General features: G+C 40.7%; 1 protein-coding gene across 5 annotated transcripts in view; it reads right to left on the bottom strand.

Annotated features, from left to right (window-relative positions):
* The window catches only part of map3k22 (mitogen-activated protein kinase kinase kinase 22), a 59,315-nt gene extending 37,264 nt beyond the window's left edge, over nucleotides 1-22,051 (bottom strand). Inside the window, exons 1-4 of one of the 5 annotated variants that reach the window (XM_053611562.1) lie at nucleotides 21,709-22,051; nucleotides 7,192-7,278; nucleotides 4,189-4,233; nucleotides 890-984 (exon numbers count right to left, since the gene is read on the bottom strand). Coding sequence is in view for 4 of the 5 variants with exons in the window: in XM_053611559.1 (XP_053467534.1) it covers nucleotides 4,189-4,233; nucleotides 7,192-7,210 (64 nt within the window). In the remaining variant the exon portion in view is untranslated. The other 4 variants (XM_053611559.1, XM_053611558.1, XM_053611561.1 and 1 more) reach the window with 4 other exon arrangements.
* Nucleotides 22,052-24,412: the final 2,361 nt, after the last annotated feature.

The raw sequence follows: 24,412 nt of genomic DNA, 5'->3' as shown, positions 1-24,412 counted from the left end.
CCTTAGCGGTTCTACAAAGCGCTTTGCAAAGTTCATTCACCCACACACTCACACACCAATGATAGCAGAGCTGCCATGCAAAGCACTACCTCGCCATCGGGAGCAACTTGGGATTCAGTGTCTTGCCCAAGGACACTTCGGCACGTGGAGGCATGTGGGCCAGGAATCGAACCGCCAACCCTAAAACACCTGAGTCACATCCGCCCCAAAAATATTCTGTAAGCCTACACTGGGAAGGTATAGGACAGGATTTCTGCTTGATTGAATGCAATATTATCGCTTTGATATCATTTTGGATGACCTGCCGAGGTCTTCACGGTTTTTTATCCCACTGCCGCCCTTTCCTGAAGGGATTTCTGTTGTCTTTTAAAGCTGAATTCAAAATTAGCCACAGTTGTTGCTTTAAAAGAGATATCAGATATAACACCTTCAGTAGAAAGTTCTATCCACCCTCTTCCGCATTCATGAGCTCACAAAGTGATCCCATGATTGCTGTGATTGACAGGGAAGACAGAGTAACTCCATCCCCCAATTTCGCTCCCTTGGACTCCCAGCTACGAAAGGCCGTAGCATTGTTGCGATCCGAACTCGCGATCTCCGGACAAACGATTTGTTTTCACCCCTTGGGGGCCTCTTAAATGCGATTTTAAAACACCGTGAACATCATTATTGTGATGAGCTTTGATCTGAAAGGTTGTTGTGGGTGTGCGATTAATCCTGAAACTTGGTTGCGGTGTGCTGCTAGGCTGCACAGCGTGTTCTTGTGTCGCTGATGTGTTCTCTTAGGCACTGATGTAATCCTCTGCGGCAGTTAATGTCTCTGGCGTGGTTTGTGTGGGAGTGCTGTGTGAGTGCGGGTGTGTGTGCATGTGTGTGTGTTCATGCATACGTGCGCGATGTCATTGACTGATTTACTGGCAGCGGTGGTCGTTCAGCTGTACTATTTGTTTGGTATCCTTGACTGCCGAGCGATAGAGTGACCATCTGTCCAGAGAGAGAGAGAGAGAGAGAGAGAGAGAGAGAGAGAGATGATAGAGAGTGAAGAAGAGATTTAACAAGACGGACAGAGAGAGAATATGGAAGAGAGATCTAGAGGAAGTATGAGAGACTGAGAGAGTGATATGGAGGGAATAAGAGTGTGTGTTCTGCAGCGTTTATTGAGGGTCGCTCAGTCAGAAAGACTGACTCTACTCTTCCTCCTGGACTTCCTTTACAACACCTTAGCAGTGTTCACTTTAAATTACTTAGAGATTCTTTTCTGAACTGATAACTTCTCAATTACTTCTCAAAAGTTCTCAATGTACTAATGCCATGGATTTGTTTGCTTTTCCATTACGTACGTCATGTGTAAATAATCACGGCACACGTGTGGCAAATTTAAGCTCCGCTGGAGCGTGTAGTGTTCTGTATTTTGGTATTTTTAACCCTGAATTACAAACTGCCCTACAAAGTCAAATAACTCCATTTTCCAAAGCTTGTACATGATGTCTCTGTCACAAGAGAAAACATCCAACATTTTTATTTTCATTCATAACCCCATGACTAATTTTGTAGTTACTGTTCCGCAGAAAAGAGAAACAAGTGTATGGGTTCCTCCTTTAGTTTAGCCTGTTCTGGATGTGTGGGTCATTGCTATGGTTGCACAGACAAGGCCACGCCCATCTTCCTGACAGCTCCAAATATAATGGCCTACAGAGCCACGCCCCCTGATAACCATGGCACCCAATTTCCTGTCTCCTGATGACAATACAGAGAAGCCACACTTCCTCCAAGCTTTCGATCAGCACTGCATTCAGGAACTGAATAGAATCTATTTGGATAGCACGTTAACACCAGTCGTTTCACCAACACTACACATGAAGGTGACGTTTGTGTCCACAAATAATATGACGTTACCGTGGAGAAAAAGCGGAACGTATGGAGGCTTCGCTCGCCACGTCGTCCACGTTGCAGCTGGGCGAATTTCATGGACAAACACACTACATAACCAAGCTTGGGATTGGTTGTTACAAATAAGGCATTCCCAAGCCAATTCACTGCAAGTGATCGTGCAGTTATCTTCCAAATATCTTCCTCTTTTGAAGTCGTGGAAATTGTTGTGAAATTTTAATAGCGCCACCTGCAATACTGGAGCACTCGTACGCAAAGGCCGGTACAAAACGGCAGAGAGTCGGGGAGCTTGTGAACTCGTCAAGGTGATTTTGATCTTGTAGAGAGAAACTCGTTAGTGTGATACTTACAAAGGTCATTCTTCTTGACAGAGCAAGCCAAAGAGCATAGCTGGAACGTTTCAGAGCACTGTCTCTGGATTGCATCATCCTGCTCTGCGGGTGTGTGTGACTGTGTGTGTGTGTGTGTGTGTGTGTGTGTGTGTGTGTGTGTGTGTGTGCTTTGTTCTGGTCGAGTGGTTTGAAGGTAGCCGTGTGCAGGGTTGGACTGACTTGAGAAACTAAGGGGATTTCCCCAGAATGACATCAGCACGAAGGAATTGTGTAAAACTAGCAATATGAGCTCAGCATAAGGTCACCATGTTTCTGTTCTCCAGATCTTCACCAGTTTTGAGCGCCTTCCTTCTACATAAAGCTCACAAAGTAACACCTCAAATAATTCAGCTGTACAATAAATGTGGATGAGCTAAGTGTTTAGGTGTGTGTGCAAGTTCGGGGATCCTTACGGAGTACAGTTTGCACTTCCACTTATTAGGCATGAGCTGAGGATCAATTACTGACTATACAGTTTCCTCATTTAAAGTGTGTAGTGCAATTCAGATATGAGTAGAAACCCAGATTGTAAGCTGATGCTGGTCACAGTGTGTAATTACAGTTGGCCCTCTTTATACAAAACTGTGCTAATATTGGCTAAATGTTGGTCTAACTAAGTGCTTTTCAAACCAGTCCTCAGGAACCACACGAAACGTAGGGATGGAGCGAAAATCAGAACCATCCAGGGGTGCACTGAGGACTGGGAGTCTAATGGAGAGATGCAGCGGGTATCATTGCTGCCTCACAGCTCCAGAGTCCTTCTCAGAGTATTCTCAAATCCTGACAGTATTCTTGGGATAGGATCTGGATTCACCATGACCTTGACCAGGATAAAGCGCTTAGTGAAAATGAATGAATGGTCTAATGGAAGACATTATATTGGGTCCAAATAGGTGGTTGTGGAGGTAGAGCTGTTAACACTACAGTTATGGCTCAATGCTTAAGGCTCCAGGTTACTGACCAAAAGGTTGGGGATTCAAGAACCGACAGGTTGCCACTGTTGGGCCCTTGAGCAAGGGGCTTTAACCCTATCTGCTCCAGGTGCACTGTATCATGGCGTATCATCCCTACGCTCTGACCCCAGCTTCCCAACAAGCTGGGCTTTGAGAAAAAAGACTTTCACTGTGCTGTAAAGTATATGTGCCAAATGAAGCTTCTTCTGTCACACCCTGGAGCAAGCCATAATCGGGATAAGAGCATCGACCAAAGGAATAAATATATATGCCTGTTTGCGACCTGGAGATCTGCAGTTACCCCACCCCAATAAGAATATGTCTCTTTTAAAAATGCATCCAATTAATCATTAATCTTCAGTAATTGGTAGGTATCTTGGTAGGGCTGTGGTGGGGCCAGATCCTATTCTGGGATCACCTTGGACAGGATGCCGACGCAGAGTACCATATATCTAGTGGCAAATCACCTGGTGTTTTTTTGGGAGGTCAAAGGAAACCAGAGAACCCAAAGGGAACCCACTTGACCATGGGGAAAACATGTGAAACTCCACACAGACTGTAACTGGAGCTCATCGCAATGAAATGTTTTTTTTTTTTTCTTCTGCTATCTGATTGGTAGATAGATAGAATCAATGCTGGTCATTCCCATATCAGCAGGATGCCGAGTCACTTCTTCACCGTGCAGTGACGAATGAGATGTTTTAAGTTGGTTGACCATGAAAGCAAGTTCCAAATGTGGTGCTGCTTAACAGTTATATAATTGGAGATTACCAACATAAAAACGTACAGTCAATGCTTAAAAACAACTAAATCAACACTGTGATACAATCGCTAACCATGATCAAACGTTTAAAGGCATTTATCATGATAAGACAATGGAATATTGACACTGACTGTATGTAATATCTTATTATTATACTGCACTTCCCTGATATGACAGTGTATTTGGTTAAACTTGAGAAACGGATCCCTACCTTGCATGTTCCTGTGTTGTCCGGGCCCATTGTGAAGACCGTCATCTGTAACATGCAAACCAAACCAGGTTTCAGGTTAAAAGTTAGGTTTCACACTTTGTCATTAAGAAGATGAGGGAAAGAAATAACACTAGCAATATTAAAGTAACATTTACACAAGAGCTAGCATTTAGTAAAGCAGATTTGACCTCTAATAATTGAAATTTCTCCAGCTGGAAATTTGGAAATAAAATAATTATTTGATAAAATATCGTGCGCGCGGCAGTCGAGCCATTTCAAGAAATTCTTTATTGCAGACCTCAGGCATGGCCGTGTCGGAGAAACTAGTGCTAAAACTTTTCAAGCAGTGATCTGAATGGTGACTTTTCCTACTGCGTTGAAAGCTTGCATACCTTTTCGCTAAGAGGTTTATTATTATTATTATTAACTTAATGTTCTCTACTTCACTCTGCCTTGAAAATACCTCTGGGACGGTCATGTGACACATCTCTGTGCTTTTTCGAGGCCTCTGACTGACTGAATTGAAGATGGATGTTGAGAGAAAATAGAAAATATTACAGTGCTTATGTTTTTGAGATTCCATGCGTTCCCATATTTCAATTTCACTTTAAAAAAACAAACCTAGAAAAACTGGTGTGTGCTTTTTTGCCTGCCACACACCAAATTTCTACTTCACATAGCCATGTATAACTGCAACAGAATTGTCGCATGTATACATTAGGAGTTAATGATTTATTAGCAATTGATTATTGGCGTGCCTACTACTGGTGTGTCAGTTTCAGTTTGCACAAAATAAGTTCATTTGAATGAATTTACAGGTTGTGAAATCATAGTTTGTGTGAATTGTACCATCACTGAGTCATGTATCATGGGGTTAACTCAGTTAAATGTAAATACACGTTCTGTAATTTTGATTCACCAATCAGAGTGGCAGAAACACTGAGCCTGAGCAGGCTACAACATAGATTCCTACAGTAATGATCACATACACGGAAGTCATCAGTAAGAATGATGTTATTTTTCGACCTCTAGCTACAAAGTAGGGGGAGAGAAAAAAACACTGATGCCTCCAGGTTCCATCTTTTGTTAGCAACAATATACAATGGAGGAAATAAGTATTGGATGCGTGCAATATCATTTCCAATATAATAAAAATATTTATAAAATATATTTATAAATATATTTCCAATGAGACTATTTACATGAACTTTTCACCAGACTTTGGTATTAACTCAAGAAATCCCCACATATAAAGAAATCCAAACATTAAAGTCCATAAATGTTTCACAACAGTAAGGTTGCAAAGGTCTTGGGAGAGCTCTTTGCTTTTACCCATCATGAGATGTTTCTTGTGTGATATCTTGGTACGGAAAAGCCTTTTTATAGACCATCAATTTACTAACCCAGCTGATATAAATTTGCACCGATAAGGGGTATAATTACCTACGGATTTCAGCTGGTTCCTTGCCTTACCTTGCCTTGGAGAACTGCTTTTTCTTAGCGTGTTCAATACTTTTTTCTCGTGTCATTCCACTTTATTACACATAACTTTATTTATGGACTTTAACATTGTGATTTCTTTATATTTGCTGATTTCTTGAGTTAATACTGATGTCCAGTGAAAATTTCATGTGAATAACCTCACTGGAAATATATTTACTGAAAAAAATTTTTGACACGGTCGAGACTTATTTCCCCCGCTGTTAAATAATAATAATGAGTGATGTATACTTTCCTCCTCAAAACAAAAACACTTTGTCTAATACAAAATACTAGCAAATACTAGTACATACAGTATAACTCATTAAAAATCAAAGAAGTGCTTTTATGTTTACTGTTGAGGATGTGAGCAGCTATGCCGAAGCTGCGTTAGCGCCATGTCGTAATTACCATAATTCTGAAATTCCCGACTTGTAAAAAGCATTCAAAAAACTCGTAAAAAACTTGGGATTTTCTGAGAGCTTTGATGATGCAGCTAGCACAATATTGGATAACCATCTAATGTCGCATGATTCCAAGTCCGAGGACGTGAACAGCTCCGAGTAGATCGTCCGGGTTGTTATCTAGTGATTACGGTAATTCCGACACGACATGAACGCAGCTGGATTTGTCGTCTCGTGCTGAACTCAAGGTTCCCGAAGTAGTAATTCCGAACTGAGGGGACGTTTTCTTCGGTCTGAGTTGCTGTACGAGTTTTAGTTGGACGGAGCAGTAGTACGGATGGCCAAACCAACTCGATTACTCGAATGTGGCAACAACGAGCAATCATGAAAAAGCAGTAAACGCAAGTAGAAACGTTCATTTAACGTTTTTAATCTTCATCAAGTCCAAATCAAAGGAAAGACTCCAGAGAGTACTGAACACAATTGAAATCCTTATACAGCGGCAATCGGAAATTGAAACGCTCAGGATTATTGCGGCATCTTTCACACCACAGAACACCGTTTGGGTAGCAGACGGAAAACGGACGTCTTTTTCTAATTAGAGAAAGTGTTGAACTTGTGAAATTTAAGAGCAAGACCCGTGACAATAAAAAAACGAGCTGCAGAAAGGAGTCTCCTCCGGGGCCGGGGCCAGGGCTGGGGCCGGGGCCGCTTCTGCGCATTTTAACATGTTACTGAGAGTGTGAAGTCTCTCTCAGAGGAGCTGCCAACAGCAAGTGTGCTGTGGGAGACCGGTGTGTGTGTGTGCGTGTGTGTGTGTGTGTGAAGTAAGGAAAAATGAAGCAAAAGAAAAGAAAATGGTGGTGGAAAGAAACTATGGGTGATATGATGCTATACTATCGTTATGGGATAGTATATATATGGGATGCTATACAGTAGCCAAAATACGGATTAATATCGGATTATTGTTGTCCAAGTAAACGTACAGAGAGAGAGAAGATAAGACAAAAGGAAGACATATAAAGCCAGAGACAGAGGGAGATAGAGACAGACAGGACAGAAAGACAAGAGAGAGAGAGAGAGAGAGAGAGAGACAGGACACAGTGTTCCTCACACTTACCCATGTTTACTGTCATCATCAGGAAGTGGCCGCGTTGAACTCGAGCTGCGGCGCTCGACTCCTTCGGGCAAACACAGACGCTTCAACCTGACAACAACACAGACAACAACTTCAGACCACTGTTAACACACACACACACACACACACATACACACACACATACACTGTACCTTCCATCATCATAAATACATTCCATCCTTCCATTGACATTTTATAAATAAATAAATAAATAACAACAACATCAAAAATCTGTTTTCGTTGTAGGGACCAGCCAAATGTCCTCACAAAACTGTCTCGCGCACACACACACACACACACACACACTCATGCCTCCACGCCCTGCACTAAGAGTTATATTACCCACAGCCGTCTTTACCACTTCTGCTTATGTTTAACATCAGCATTACAGCACACACACTCACACACACACTCACACACTCGATGTAAATTAACATGACAGGAAACACCCCTCGCTGCTTTTCTACACGCCAACTGATCATATTTACTTAAGCGTACGCTCTAAAGCCTCTCTCACTTCTGATGTGTATGAAAACATTGACCTCCTTCATTCGCACCAGTCGTTTATTCAGCCACATTCGCTCCAGTCGTTTATTCGGTCGTTTATTCAGCCACATTTGCTCCAGTCGTTTATTCAGCCACATTCGCTCCAGTCGTTTATTCGTCGTTTATTCGGCCACATTCGCTCCAGTCGTTTATTCAGCCACATTCGCTCCAGTCGTTTATTCGTCATTTATTCAGCCACATTCGCTCCAGTCGTTTATTCAGCCACATTCGCTCCAGTCGTTTATTCAGCCACATTCGCTCCAGTCATTTATTCAGCCACATTCGCTTCAGTCGTTTATCCGGCCACATTCGCTCCAGTCGTTTATTTGGCCACATTCGCTCCAGTCGTTTATTCGGCCACATTCGCTTCAGACGTTTATTCAGCCACATTCGCCCCAGTCGTTTATTCAGCCACACTCGCTCCTGTCGTTTATTCAGCCACATTCGCTTCAGTCGTTTATTCGGCCACATTCGCTCCAGTCATTTATTGGCCACATTCGCGCCAGTCGTTTATTCAGCCACACTCGCTCCTGTCGTTTATTCAGCCACATTCGCTCCAGTCATTTATTCAGCCACATTCGCTCCAGTCGTTTATTCGGCCACATTCGCTCCAGTCGTTTATTCGGCCACATTCGCTCCAGTCGTTTATGGATAAAGATGGAGCGGGAGACTGAAGACAGTGGAAGATAGAGATGAAGAAAGTGCGAGAGAGAGAAAGATAAAGGGAAAGAGAAATTAACAAGGAGAACAGGGAGTACATAGAGGACAACAGGGGGAAAAGAAAGAAGAAGACAGAAGAAGACAGAGGGGAAAAAGATGAAGATAAACAGATAAAGATAGATGGCGTGAGAAATATTCAAAAACGTTCTCTTAATTAATAATTAATTAATAATTCTGGACTCATCTTAAATCAAGTTCCGGTAATACACTTCAAAACGAAGCCCTTAAAACCCAAGAGCCCTAAAACCAGTCCCCTCCGTCAGCTCTGAAACACACAAACCCACCAACATCTAGCCATCGGTTTCAGACCAAATGAGAATAAACCAGATCATAAAAACCAGTAAAAATGCATATCTGGCAGTAAAAAGTGAAAGTAAAAACCAAAGTAGACAAGAACGTTATCGAGGTCTAAAGAGAAAATGGCAGAATACGTCTTCAGCGTCGGAGATACAGAACAGAGACAGATCCTTACACACTCCAGGCTCAGTGATCACGGCCTAGCCACAGAGGAAGGCAGACACAAAAAAACATGGCTTATGGAGAAAGAAAGAGAGCGCTGTGACTGTAAGACAGGTGAGGGTGAGACACACGCACACTTTCTCCTGTATTGTAAAGCCTTTCATAACACAAGAAAAATCACATCTCACTGGACAATCGTACACACTCGACATATTTACTCTATTTCTAATTTACCTCATCGTATTTGATTTTATTTTACTGCATTAATGGACATAATTAATGTAACCTTTATAATTTTGTCGTACACTGGCACCTTGCATTTTATCCCTTTATTTATATATTTATGTAAATGTAAATGTATATATTTGTATTGACTTATTTCTGTAATTATTACTATTTTTTATTCTATTTTTATTATTGTTCCTATTATCCGTTTTTTTTCTTTTCTTTTCTTTTATTATTATCATTATTATTATTACAGTTTTTTTATTCTCCTTTCTTATCTATATTGATGCTTTGGCAATATTGTATGTAAATAGTCATGTCAAGTACTTTGAATTGAATTGGATTAGACTGAATAGAATGGAGGGAGAGCTGAAGACAGAGAGAAAGACAAGAGGGAAACAGAGAGGAGGAGACATGCGGGGAGAGTCGAGGAAGACAGGCTGGGAGACAGCGGAAGAAGGGATGAGAAGAGCAGATAGGATAGAAGAAGAGAGAAAGAGATTTAGAGAGAAACGATGATGGAAAGAAAGAGACAGAGAAGAAGATGGAGAGATGAGAGGGGGTGGGGGGGAGAGAGAGAGAGCGAGGCAGGGAAAAAGTACACGCTCTGTCAGACAGAGACAGAGAAGGAGGCGTGTGAGCGTGTGGAGGAGTGAGAGTGTATGTATGTGAGGGAGTGTGATGGAGGAGAGAGAGAGTGTGTGTGTGTGTGTGTGTGTGTGTGAGGGAATGTGAATGAGGAGAGAGAGTGTGAGAGAGTGAAACACTCGTCTGATATAACAGCGTTGCAGTAAGACACAGTGAAGATGCTCAGTGTCAGTGAGACAGTGTTTACATCTGGTCATGTGACCTTTTCCGGGAAGCCGTTCGTGACCGTATTAGAGATAACAGCAGTTTATCAGTTTTATGGACATGAAATTACACTCATGAGCAACTCTGACCTTTAGCACAACACACAGGTTCTGTAATGTTAAAGATCAACTCGAACCTGTGTTTAAACCAGTTTACAGCAATACTATTCCAGTTTATTTTTTAACAGCTACGTTTCACCGTCAATAAAAATCTCCTGTTTTATATCACTGCTTCAGTACAGAACAGGACCGTGCCATTATTTTATTCCTGGATGACACATTATTGCATATATGTACATATATATATATATATATATATATATATATATATATATATATATATATTCATTTTTGTTTTTTTGTCCTGGAAAGAGCTGCGTATGTCTACGCCAAATTCGTCTTAAATTATTAACCCCCCCCCATATTATTGAGCAATAATATGACCTTTGACCTGTGGGGGTTAAGAGAGAATTGCAAAACTGGCATTCAGAAATGACAATTGTATAATCAAATGTCTAATAAAAGAGTTGTATAATAATTATTAGGGATGAGCATGGACTTAAAACTACATCACGATATTTTCTGGTCTTTATTGCGATAACGATATCAGTGACAATATAAATATAGTACCATTCACCACTGTTTTCGGCTACAAGTGATAGCTGTGATTTTGAGAGCCTCAGAAACACAAACACTGTATATTTTTTAAGTGAAATAGAAATATAAAGAAAATTCCTATCAATATACACAATACAAATTAAACAGTTACATTGCTAGCGATATACTGCACTGTAAAACCGGTTTTGTTATATTTAAGTGTATTTGGCTTAAAGAAATTAATTTATCAACTTAAAAAATTTTGAGGTAAATAGTTCCCTCAAATTTTTTGAGTTAAATGAACTTATCCGGTTTACAATGTGTATGAGTAATGCAAAATCGATCAAACTCTGCATTGATCGGACGAACTTGTAAGTTTGCAAAATTACCGCAGGTTTTCCGCAGGTCTGGGCCAAGACGCGTCGTCTGACGTCATCAAAAAGCGCATGGAGTCAAAGCCCTCTTCGATTCACGTGCGTTGAACATGAGAGCAGCTAAAAGGTCTTGTTTACACACATTGACAAACATTGCGAAAGGCCACACAAAACAATTTCGTGCGATCATGAGTCCGCCTATTCAAGTAGTTTCAAGTAGCCTGTAAGTCCTCCAGAGTCACTGTTACTTTGTTATTAACAGCGTCCAGATATTGAGCCAAAAAGCCCATATACACAGACACATCGACAAACATTCACACACAGACACACACACACAACCAAACAGGCAAGTAAACACACATATACACACATAAACTCCCCCGCCTAGACCACTGGAGTCTTACGCTCGAGATTATGTGAAATTATCTGGCATGAAATGAAAGGCAAAGAGACTCCAGAGGACGACATTAGTTTCTCTGAGGGGGTCGAGTCTGATGCCGCTGCGACGTGTTGGACGAGATTTCAAAGGTCACGTTGGAAAAATGGAGGTAAGGGAATGTGTGTGCATGTGTGTTCCCAGTTAGCACATCTGTTTACTGAAGTGTGTTGGGAAACAGAGTCATAAGGCCACCCACCTCTTCAGCCTACAAGGAAAAATGGATACATTCACATACAAAATCTGAAGTGGAACGAATCCTGAGTGTTACACAGATCTGATTTCTACAGTTAGAGCTTTGTTCGGTCAAAAATCTGATCTTTCGAAATTAGATTTAAGCCACGTATGGATGCACACTGGACGTTGTACTGAGAACGCGATGAGAACCTTTAGATTGGGTTCCCTTCGTCTGAGATTAATCACCGTCTTCATCCCGTGTTGTGTTAATAATAACTGCGGATCAGCATAACGATGCACGTAGCCTTTTTACGCCTTGTCACGTCGATCAAGAACCAGAGATCGATACTCAAGAGCGTGTCAAATGAACACAAATCAACGGCAATATTCTATTCATTTGACCGCAAACACCATTTAAAAGCGTGATAAAACAGCCTACAATCCATGCACACGTTATTTTTAATTTCGCAACCTCGATTTATTGCGTCGGAGCACGATATAAAAAAATCGAACAAACTGCAAAATAATAATGAGTCTTTATTGGCCATTACAGCACAGTGAAATTCTTTTCTTCGCATACCCCAGCATGTTAGGAGGTTGGGGTCAGACATGATACAGCACCCCTGGAGCAGAGAGGGTTAAGGGCCTTGCTCAAGGGCCCAACAGTGGCAGCTTGGCAGTGCTGGGGCTTGAACCCCCGACCTTCCAATCAGTAACCAGAGCCTTAACCACCCCTCCAGCGCTGCCCCAGCCCTGCCCCAGCCCCAAATAGGATGTACTGGATCAAGTGCAAGTAGCTTCTGAATAATGATAATTATTATTATTATTGTTATTAGTAGTAGTAGTGATTTTTTCATACAATTTAATATAAAAAGGCCTCTTAATTTTATAGTACATTGGATTATATTTGACACGTTATTTCCGTCTTTAGTCTGCATTTTGTATCCCTGATATTTTTTCAGGATTAAAGGCAAGGGTGGTGAAGTACACGTGAAGCCAACCAATCACTTCTTTGCTCATGCTGTATCACAGGGCAGCGTAACACACTCTGAGGAAAGTCTCTAGTATCTGCCCCCTTCCGCATACATGAACTCACAGATTCTCACTACTGGCTTGGCTTGTGTCGCAGTGATTGACAGTGGTGAGAGAGTACACCGTCCTTCCCACCCAGACAGCACGGTCAATTTAGGCCCCTTGGCTCCCGGACATCTTATCAAGGTTATTGCCATTCCAAACATGACTGTGAACTATTAAGGCAGAGTCTCGACAGCATTTGTGAGCCAAAGATAAATGTAGGCAGTAAGTAATCAGAGCAGTGAACTGTCTGAATTACAGATGCTAAAAGGAATGCTTCAAATGACCTGTTGACTCACATAGTTTAAGTCACAAATAGTGCAAAAACTCCCTAATTACTACAATTCTGGCTCAATGAGGATCTAAAAAAAACCCTCTAAACCCTCCTCAAGCCCTCCTAAATGCCTCCTTTCTTCTGACTGAAAATGTCAGTTTAGTGTCTTGTTTATGTGTTTGTGCTTCTCCAGAACCAGTCATCACAGAAAAATGCCTTGACCGAGGCACAAATTGTTTGCTGTGATTTTTCCACAGACCATGCCCAGACCAGCACGAGAAAGCATGAACATGACACAGCCTTAGGCACAAAAAAGCAATTATAGATCAACAAACTCGCATAAAACACTTCAGAAAAATCAGTCTCTGAATCAAGGGGCGTTACAATAGTGCATTAGTTCAAGTGAAGCTTGTCAAATGAGACAAGAGGGGAAGCCGTATTAAGTCCTTATGTATAGTTTTGATCGATTTCTGAGAGAGAGAGAAAAAAACTGTAAATATCATTCCTGGAATTTCTAGAATGATATTCTGGGTCGTTCAGTTATAATTCACACACGCTGGCCTACATGCAAACACACACAATTTCCTTGTGATCACCATTAGCATGTTAAGAAGTGCTGACCAGACAGGTGGCCTTCCAAACATGGTGACACACACACACATACAAAACTCCCTGAAGTCTTTTCTCCTTGCTGTGTCTGGCACCAGGTACACACTCCGTGGCCCATCTGTTCTGCTACTCTACCAGCATGTGAGTTACACACACACACACACACACACACACAATTTACACTAATAACATATATCACAGAACAATAACTTTAGAGAGTACCTACAGTACCTTTTCCCTTTTTCAATTTGGAAATATTTCAAATAAACGACTATAGAGTATATCCTGTGATTGGTCAAAAGAATCGGTCATCCCTAGACTTACTTTCAAGACAGATTTGCAGAGAAATAGCAATGAAACACTGACCTACTCCACCTTGCAAAAACCGGGAAATCTGGATATTCCACCAAAAAGATCAGATATTCGTGATTTTTTCGTGATTTTTCCTTGAACATGAAAAACTAGTGAAGATGTAATGACAAAAAGGGGATGTGTGTTTCCCAATCTTTTCTGTAACGTCTCAGAAGAGTCGACTTGACATCAGGCCAGCTGTTACATTACACTCTTACATGCGTCAATAACCTCCCTTTTAATCACACCGGAACCTCCAGAAATCGCCATGGGGGTCGCTGGTCATTAAAGACCTTGAGCAATCTGTCAATTTTCCTCCACACTCACCGTCAGAGAGAGAGAGAGAGAGAGACTTGGAGAAGGAAGACCCTCGTTCTGTATTACCTCACCTCCCGGGTGAGCTCAGTCACAAAAGCGTGCCAAAAAGAAAAAAGACGCTCTCCAAATGTGAGGGTGATAACATCGTGGTGATGCCGTTCCTACGGCAAGTAAACTCTAAAGGTCAACGGCTGAGCAAAAACAGCAGGCTTCTTCTATTGTTCACAATACCGTGACTCATGGGCTGCAGTGGGGCCCAGGGATTTCTGGGAAGTGAGAAGAGATCGAAAACTCCCCTCTACCAGCAATGAAGGACTCAGGAGGAGAAAAGATGAAGAGAGACCACCAGGTCCTTAATTGTAAAACAAAGCAGAATGACTAACCAAAGATAATAATAATAATAAGTTTCATTTTTAGTAGCCTACAGTCTTAGCTAAAAAGCTCCTCAAAGGTTCCTTGTATGGTTAAAGGTTTTAGCTCTCTAAAGTAGTTGTACTTTGTTGTATATTTATAAATGATAGGTGAATAAACATTAGACTTTCACTAGATACAGTACGATTTCAATTGCAATTGATAAGTTAAGGATTAGTTATTTGGCAATACCACTGAATCTGCTACGATATGCTATGATTCAATTTAGTAGCCGCTGTCTGATATTTGTCCAACTTTGTTCATTATCATTCCTGAATGATAATGGTGTAGAGGAAGACTATTTGGCATAGAGGAGGACTACTAAAGTATAAGATTTACGGACAAATCTATGGAAACTCATTTCCGCCACTGAGAAAATGTTTTTTAAATGTAATTGCAACTTTTTTTCTCACAATTCTGACTTTTTTCTCACAATTATGAGTTCATATTGCACAATTCTGACTTTTTTCTCACACATTTTGAGTTAACATCTCATATTTCTGACTTTTTTTTCCTCAAAATTGAGTTTGTATCTCACAATTCTGACTTTTTTTCCTCAAAATTTAGTTTATATCTCACAATTCTGACTTTTTTCCTCACAATTGTGAGTTTAAATCTCACAATTTTGACTTGTGTTTCTCACAATCATGAGTTTAAATCTCACAATTCTGACTTTTTTTCTCACGATTCTGAGGTAACATCTCACAATTCTGACTTTTTTCTCATGATTCTGAGGTAACATCTCACAATTCTGAGGTAACATCTCACAATTCTGACTTTTTTCCCTCGCAATTCTGAGGTAACATCACAATTCTGACTTTTTTTCACAAATGCGAATTTATTCTGACTTTTTTTCCTCACAATTTTGCGTTAACATCTCACATATCTTTCTGAGTTTAAATCTCACAATTCTGACTTTTTTTACTCACAATTTAGACAACCACTTGATACAGTACCTGAAATGTGACTAACTTCAGGTAACGAGCATACGCTAGCATCTGCTGTTCCTTGTCTTGACTAGCTGAGGAGTGTTGTTCTTATATAACCTACTTATAGAGAATGATTGATGCTTTGTCGGTGCGTTCTTTGTAACTCATTAATGTCAAGTGGACGTCTAAATTGCAAGAAAAAAGTAAAAATTGTGCGAGATGAGCTCAGACAGATATGTGAAATGTTAACTTAAAATTGCGTGGAAAAAAGACAGAATTGCAAGATATAAAGTCACAATTGTGAGAATTGAAGGTGGGAAAGCTGTTGAGTGTGTGTCAAAGAAGCAATGTTTCCTCTAACAAGTGACTAATAACAGGGTAGGAAATTTCGACCACACAACAGGTGAAGTGAGAACTGAAAGTTGAATTCACAGTCAGACAAAGTGTCTTCTGTTCTATTACAGGTTTTTATCTATGACACACACACACACACACACACACAGACACACATAAGCACGTATGCTGACGCAAATGAAACATGATCTATTTATAGAGCAGCTTAAACGCTGCACAAGCAGACCTCAGGACTCAAAGAACACAACAAGGGGGTACGCTCAAAACAGCAATCGGATGAAATCATTCTGTCTCCCAAATGATTAATTGTTTGTAGTAATAAAAGAGAACAAGTATATATATATTCACAATCCTTTTTTTGCCTGTCATCATTAACAGGTAAAAAAAACATTTCGATTAGGGTACTTCAACAACACTCTTACAGATAATGTAAGTAATGCATGTCCAAGCTGAGAAGTCGAGACGAATGTTGTTCAAGGACCAAACAGTTACCTGGGACTGGAACTCAAAACCTTCATCACTAGGACCAAAACCTAACCACTGGTACACCTGCGTCCACTAGTTCAAAAGAAATTATGTGACAAATAAAGGACCGATAATTAAGCATCCACTTGCAAGTAGCATGAAGAAAAATCCAGCAAAACTAAACTTTATGCTAATGAGCATGTACACCACACATCTCACCACACAAGTCTTTTAGATGATTTCTAAACATGCTAGAATAGCTCCTACTTTGTAAAGTTGTTTTTTTAAAATAATATCTACGCACTACGTAAGTAACTTGCTTGTATTTCCCCGTATTTCCCCTTCGCTCAGCTCACATAGTAGCCTCAGAAACTACGCTGCAGTCTTCCGCAGTCTTCCGTGCAAGTTTGTTTACGTTGCCGCATGTGTTTTGTTTTGGTTCATGTCTTGTCTCCTCAAATGTCATGTCATTGGTTGTCTCCCTGGTGTGTCTTGATTACTCGCACCTGTTTTCAGTTTGCCCATTAATTAGTTTGTGATTTTAAGCCTTACTGTAGTGGGGTGAGGTAATGCTGAGTGTTTAGGTACCTGACTTTACCAAGACGTTTATTCTGTGCTGTGATGTTCTGGTTCTTGATCTCGTTCTGTCCAACTTTGAGTCACGTTCTGGAATTGTCTGCCAGCTCTTTTTGATAGGAATCAATAAACAATTATTATTACTGTTTACTATTACTGTTACCACCCTGAAGTTGAATCTTTTCTTGTAACAGCACATCCCGAAGTGTTTAATTCCTCTTATATCACAGCAAGTTGACAACGATTAAATTTTTTATTTTGAAAAAATTCAAAAAATGACATACTTTTTATCCATTTATAGTTACATATGCAAACTGGGTCCTGAAGACTTCGCCATGGCGGAAAACCTACTGACTGTAACAAAGCGCTGACACTGATGACTCCTTCCCTACAGTACATGTTAAATAAACATCTCTTCAACATGTCAACACTTATACATTATTCGTCATTAAATGGGAGGCTGTGGATCAGGTGGTAGAGCGGGTTGTCCACTACTCGTAGGTTTGGCGGTTCGATTCCTGGCCCACGTGACTCCACATACTGAAGTGTCCTTGGGCAAGACACTGAACCCCAAGTTGCTCCCGATGGCAAGTTAGTGCCTTGCAGGGCAGCTCTGCTACCATTGGTGTGTGAGCATGTGTGTGAATGGGTGAATGAGACACAGTGTAAAGCGCTTTGGATAAAAGTGCGCCATTTAAATGACAACACATTTTTTAAAAACTTTTTGTGCATCTACCATACACGTCATAGCAAGCTGTTACTATAGAAACAATAAGATATTAAAACAAGCACATTAATATAAATCTGTGATTGCCTTTGCCAGACCTACTGTCCGAGTTGCTTTTATAGAAAATTTATCGATCAGATTCGAGAACTCTGTGGTATAAAATATATTTTTTTTAAAAACAGCCTGAGAAATTGTAATTTTATTAGGTTTCCCCTCAAATCATGAAGACTATCATCACACACAGAAGATTTTAGTTCACTTCCTACCAAGGGCCAAATACCTGCAGTGAAATATTTCTTTAACCCGAGCCGGTCCGCCATGCAGACCATAATCAGAGGATTTCCTCCAGCCTCATTAAAGTTGAGAACTGACAATGTCCACAGATCAGGACCAAATTAGATAAGAGACTCCTGATTGCAATTTGAGCTCTCATTATCCAAGTAAACAATTCCAAACTCATGTTCATCTCAACGCCTATTATCCATCCTCGTGTATGAGCGACTAACAAGGGATCTTGTCTGTTCCATTTTTGGTAACGTTTACTCCTCGTCTAATTATTCGGTTTAGTAAAGCTAATGAGGTCATGCGCTAAAAAAAGTGTTTCATTGTTCTGTGTTGAATGTTTGACAGCATCCTTTCTATTTTGGTCGCATTCAAGCTAATGGGAATCCTGATTCTGATCTGCGCTGGTTTTATTAAACTTAAACAGAGTTGTTTGATTCTATAGAACTGAAATCTGAAATCGTATGACCAGAATGATACACAGGATGATAACTGTCCAAGACCACATTACAGATATTTTATACATCATTGTGCATATTAACAGCTTTGATGACTTTGATGAAGTTGCAGTGGTTTAGCAGTTATATGGTACTCTTTGACTGACCACAGACTATTTGTATTAGCATGAGGACATTTTTTTGGTTTTTCGACAGACACTTCAAAGCCTTTCTGTAAGTCCCTCTGCATAAAAGCATCTGCAAAATGCTGCAAATATAAATGTACATGCAGGCTTTTACTCTTTTGAGGAAACATTTTACTGGCATTTTGATTGGTTTTTACCAACTAATGAAAAAATAAATGAAGGCTTTATGCTGGAAAGTGACAATACTCTTCCTTCATTCAATTTCAACAAAAAGCAGACAGTGTTTTAAGCAAGTGCAACCAAGAGTTCAAAGGTCATCATATTGGCCATCAGCTTTGACTAACATTTCCTGCTTCAATAGGAAGACTATACATCTTGACAGATAATCAGGTGGCCCATTGGTTAACCCTTTGGGCTAGTGATCAGATTGTGAGTCCAAATCCTACCATCACCAAGCTGCAAACGTTGGGCCCTTAACTAGAGTCTAGGTCTTGGACTTGAGTCCAGGTCTTGACGCATTTTTTTTTTGTATTGAATTGAACTTGCTTCGGCCTTGGGTATTAGTCTCTCTAAGTAAGTTTCGTGTAGTCTTTTTCTTTTTGCATGCACAAATGAAGGCTTGGCCTTTGAAAATGATTTCATGGTTTTCGGTCTCCGTCTCTGGACTTTTGGACCCCCTTAAAACTCAATCTTGTCTAATCCTGGTTTTGTACTTGACAATGGTGGTCTTGAGTCCAACAGTCTTGAGTCTCATAAGGTCATAAGACATAATAAGGTCTTGAGTCCCTTATCTCTTCAACTGTTTAGTTTTATCCCGTCTCAACTGTAAGCCACTTTGAATAAAAGCATCATCCAGCTATCTAATAATTTATCACCACAATAGGTAACAACAAATATAACCTGTGCATGTTGTCCAAATGTGGCCTAATATGCAAAACGTATGGGTGCACATTGCCATTTGAATAGGGAAATGGTTTTGTGTCTTAATAGGGGACTTTGTAGTTATATTTCCTTTAGTTGGACTTACAACGGTGATGAAAATAGGTCTGCTGAAAGAAAAAGTTATGGCTTCTCAAATTTGGACCCTCATCTGGTATTGGTTTTGTCATCTGGCCTCCGCTCAGAGTTAATGAAATAGTCCTGGTTTCACCATCAATTACACTGATATGGCAAAATGTTAAGACAGACACCTTTTCCACAGCAACTTACAGTTGAGACAGGATACAACCGAGCACTTAAAGGTGAATGGTCTTGCCAAAGGACTCTGGGATTTAGGGACCTTTTGATTGTAGGCCAAAGCCTTAACCACTTGTGAAAGTACTGAATTGAAAATCTGACCATGGAATTGAACTTGCATGCCAAAAAACATCAAGTTGTCTTTAAGTTCAAATCATCTTATATTCATCTAGTGAATGGTTTTGGCTTTGGTTATAAGATTTTGCCTTCAAAAACACGTTTTTATACACGTCCCCATGCACAAGAAATCAAAACCTCCCATTTCCATCTTGTTCTGACATCTCATAAGTGTTCCACCATTAGGTTTCTAGCAACTCATTCATCTGTGGGTGTTTTCCGCTCGGCAGTAGACATCTCTCATGCTGTGGGTTGGCCAGTAGACCTGTGCACCGTGTGTGGGCCGAGCAGGAACGACTTATTACAGAGGAAGGGTGTGTGGTTGCCTACACCGCTGTATAAATGACTCATTACAGCTGCTTTTAGGCGACGAGATAATGGACTGAATAAAATGAAGGGCCAAGGTTCAGTATGCACCTTCTGGAAAACTGAGTTGTAGAACTTGAGTTTACGAGCCACAACAATTGCAATCCGGCAAAAACTCAAAGACCTAGATCACTGGAGTACACACACAAGCGATGTCCAAGTGCAAACCACGGAAAAGGACTGGCACATTATATCCCAACAGCTTTTGTGGTTAATGACTCATGAAGGTCCAAGGTGGCGCAAGTCAAAGGTACACCCATCACTTCTGACATTCTTGACAAATCCAATCTGGGACAGGAAATAGATATAGACTGCATATAAATCTGATTTTTGGATGTGAATAACATAGTTATACAGTCCTAACTGTTAATAACTGTTATAGCTATAGCACACACACTCCTACAACTTTCTACAACTCTATAAAGCACAGGCATTGAAACAGACTTCTCTCGGTCTTGGAGACGTTTTCTGTATTGACTTGTCTCAGACTTATTGGTATTTGTAGTTGGACTTGCTTCAGTCTTGGGCACTGGTCTTGCTAAATAAGGTCTTGGTCTTGATTGATTGTTTTTTCTTTTCATATGCACAAAATTTCTGACAAGAACAAATTCCATCTTTTAACAGTGGTGCAACACACAAATGAAGGGGTGGTCTTGGTCTTGATTCGGTCACACTTTCATTTGAACTTGTCACCCTTAAGACTCAGTCTCGTCTCAATCTCAGTTAGTCCTGGTCTTGGACTTAGAAGAAGGAGACTTTATCGTCACATATACATTACAACAAGCTTGTTAGGAAGCTGGGGACAGACGTGATACGGCGCCTCCGGAGCAGATCGGGTTAAGGGTCTTGCACGAGGGGCCAACAGTGGCAGCTTGGTGGTGTTGGGACGTGAACCCCTGACCTTCTGATCAGTAACCCAGAGCCTTTTCTTGACAATAGCAGTCTTCACGACAACACTACTACAAATGAGTAAAATGAACTTTCTGCAACTATACATTGAAAATGTAATCACTGCATTGGTTTGCACCAATTATTCCTCATTTTTAATGTTAGAAATCAATTTTTTGAGGGTTGTTTGTATGTAAAAATTGGAATAGAGCCTTGGAAACAAAACTTGGGTGGAGGTTCAAGAGTTAAAATTCTGAAAAGGAAAATAATGTTGGCTAATAGTTTGACACACTGTCTATTTCACATTGGCATTTTAGGTTTACAAGATTATCTTAAAAGTGCACTACAAATATCTGTGATTGTTTTATAGTGTATACCTCCAACAACCATGCCACTCTTTTTTGTTGTTGTTGTTGTTTGACTTGCAATGAAACTCAGATGTAATTGTATCAGACTGAGTGTCTCGTGCCAACTCAGATGAACTTGACAAATTGTGCACACTTTTCCATCTTTCTGCATGGACTCTATAAGCGCGTCCTCCTCCACCAACTCACCTTATGTGTCTATTTTCATCCTGTGAAGGAAAAAAACGCTGGATCGGTCAAAAAGTAACAGGTCTCTAGAGGAAAAATACAAGAGGATTAGTGTAAAAAAAATCCACTGGAACAGTAAAGATCCGGAAACTGCGCGCGTGAGCTGCGAGAAAATCCAATCCAACCTTCTTTTTTAAAATCTCCTCCAGGTAATCCAAAAAAAAAGAAGAAAAATCTGAGTGTTCTGAATAAAAACAAAAAAAGTTGCACACACAAAACCTTCAAAAGCAAAGTTTCCTCTCCTGACTCCTGCTTCTCTGACTATATGATTTGGACTGCGAGTATTTTTTTTTTCCACCGAGTCTGATGTCAGCAATAACGTGAGCGGCAGGAAACTCTAGGTCTAATCTCAGACAGTCACTTAGTGAGCGTCTAGTGCACTAGGTAGGGTGGATAATCCATTATTTGGAGAGCTATGTAGTGAACCTGTGTATGGATCAGGGAGTTGTTTGGAAGTGAAGCTGCTGGTTTAGGGGAATATTTCGGTGTGTTTGGCGCCCTCTGCTGGATAAACAAAACGATCCCCTCCATCCATCCATCCATCCATTTTCTATACTGTTTATCCTACTGGGTCACGGGGAACCTGGAGCGTATCCTAGGGCAGGGGTTCCCAAACTTTTCCAGGGCAAGGCCCCCCAAATGGCATTAACATTTGACCGAGGCCCCCCTTTTGCAAGATGTCTTTAAAACACATTAAAAATACAGACTTCTGAATATATCCCCCTTTTTTTATTATTAATAATAACATCTTACATCTTTACATTACATTACATTAGGTATTGAGTGTGTGAGTGTGTGTGTGTGTGTGTGTGGTTGTCAGAGTGAGAAAGAGAAAACATACTAGTGGGAGGGATGGGCACACCAAATTGTTGAGGCCCCCCGGGCGCCCCCTGGTGGCCCCCAAGGAGGCCGCGGCCCCCACTTTGAAAACCACTGTCCTAGGGAGCATTGGGCACAAGGCGGGGTACACCCTGGACAGGGTGCCAATCCATCGGAGGGTCACAATCACACACACATTCACACACCCATTCATACACTACAGACACTTTGGACATGCCAATCAGCCTACAATGCATGTCTTTGGTCTGGGGGAGGAAACCGGAGTACCCGGAGGAAACCCCCAGCAGCACATGGAAGCAGAGAGGATTGAACCCGCAACCCTGGAGGTGTGAGGCGAACGTGCTAACCACTAATCCACCATGCGCCCAAATTCAGAACCGATTGAAAAATTCTTTTATTCGTTTACAAATCTCTGAACAATCAAGCTCCCAAGTATCTTACTGATACGGTACACTCAGGCCCTACACTCCCTCTAGAAGTTTAAGATCTTGTCAATTCAGTTCAATTCAGTTTTATTTGTATATTAACAACGGACATTGTCACAAAGCAGCTTTATAGAAATATATACAGATGAGGAAGAAACCTTGAGAGGAACCAGATTCAAAAGGAAACCCATCCTTATCTGGGTGACACCGGATAGTGTAATTATAAATAATTAATATACATGATACATGATAAAACAAAAAGCGCAACTGTGTAATCAGGAAATTCACCACAGTTTCAACATTCAACATGACGTCTATTCCGCTGAAGTCACCGATGGAAACCCGAGCGAAGTCTGTTGCTTGTGGCAATTGTGGTCACAAACCGTCACCACAGTCACCAAAACTACTTATCTATTATATAAACTATCAATTGCAGTCCATTGCCATCTTCACGACTGCCAAGTGTGTCCCCGAGCTGTTCATATGGGGCCGTTCCTCAGCGACAGCGAGTAGCCTCCAAGCGACGAGAAGAGCAGGAGCAGAAGAACTCTTTTATCCAAAGCGACTTACAAATGAGGAAATATAAGCAAAGCAATATATCAAGCGGAGAACAAAGTTCTAGAGAAGCAAAGTGCACAGAGTAGAGGTGTTAGAGCCAAAGTAAGTTTTTTATATATTGTAGTGTTGGAGTTTTAGGGGTTAGTTAAGTGTTTACGGAAGAGGAGGGTCTTTAGGTGTTTTTTGAAGATAGTGAAAGAGTCTGCGGTCCGGACTGAGGTTGGAAGTTCATTCCACCACTGAGGAACAGTTAGTGTGAAGGTTCTGGAAAGGGACCTTGAGCCACGCTGAGTAGGCACTACTAAGTGCCTAAGTTTTGTAAGCTATTCCTGTCCAATAGCAGTAAAGGACTGCAATTGTTCTTGGGAAACAATATTGGATCGTATTGTATCAGACTCAGTGGTAACATCTAATATCGAATCGTCTCTTAATAATTCAAAATCATATAGTATCAGACTCAGTGGTATCGTCTAATATCGAATCGTCTCCTTATGAATCGTATGGTATCAGACTCAGTGGTATTGTCTAATATCGAATCGTCTCCTTATGATTCGAAATCATATCGCATCGTATTCGACACAGTGGTATCGTCTAATATTGAACTGTCTCCTTATGAATCGTATGGTATCAGACTCAGTGGTATCGTGTAATATCGAATCATCTCCTTATGAATCGTATGGTATCAGACTCAGTGGTATCGTCTAATATTGAACCGTCTCCTTATGATTCAAAATCATATCGTATCGTATTCGACACAGTGATGTCGTCTAATTTCGAATCATCTCCTTATGAATCAAAAGCGTATCGTATCGTACCAGACTCAGTGGTATCGTCTAATACCG

This window comes from Ictalurus furcatus, chromosome 23 (assembly GCF_023375685.1).
Source record: "Ictalurus furcatus strain D&B chromosome 23, Billie_1.0, whole genome shotgun sequence".
Lineage (NCBI taxonomy): Eukaryota > Metazoa > Chordata > Actinopteri > Siluriformes > Ictaluridae > Ictalurus > Ictalurus furcatus.
This window is presented reverse-complemented; position numbering and strand designations above follow the sequence as displayed.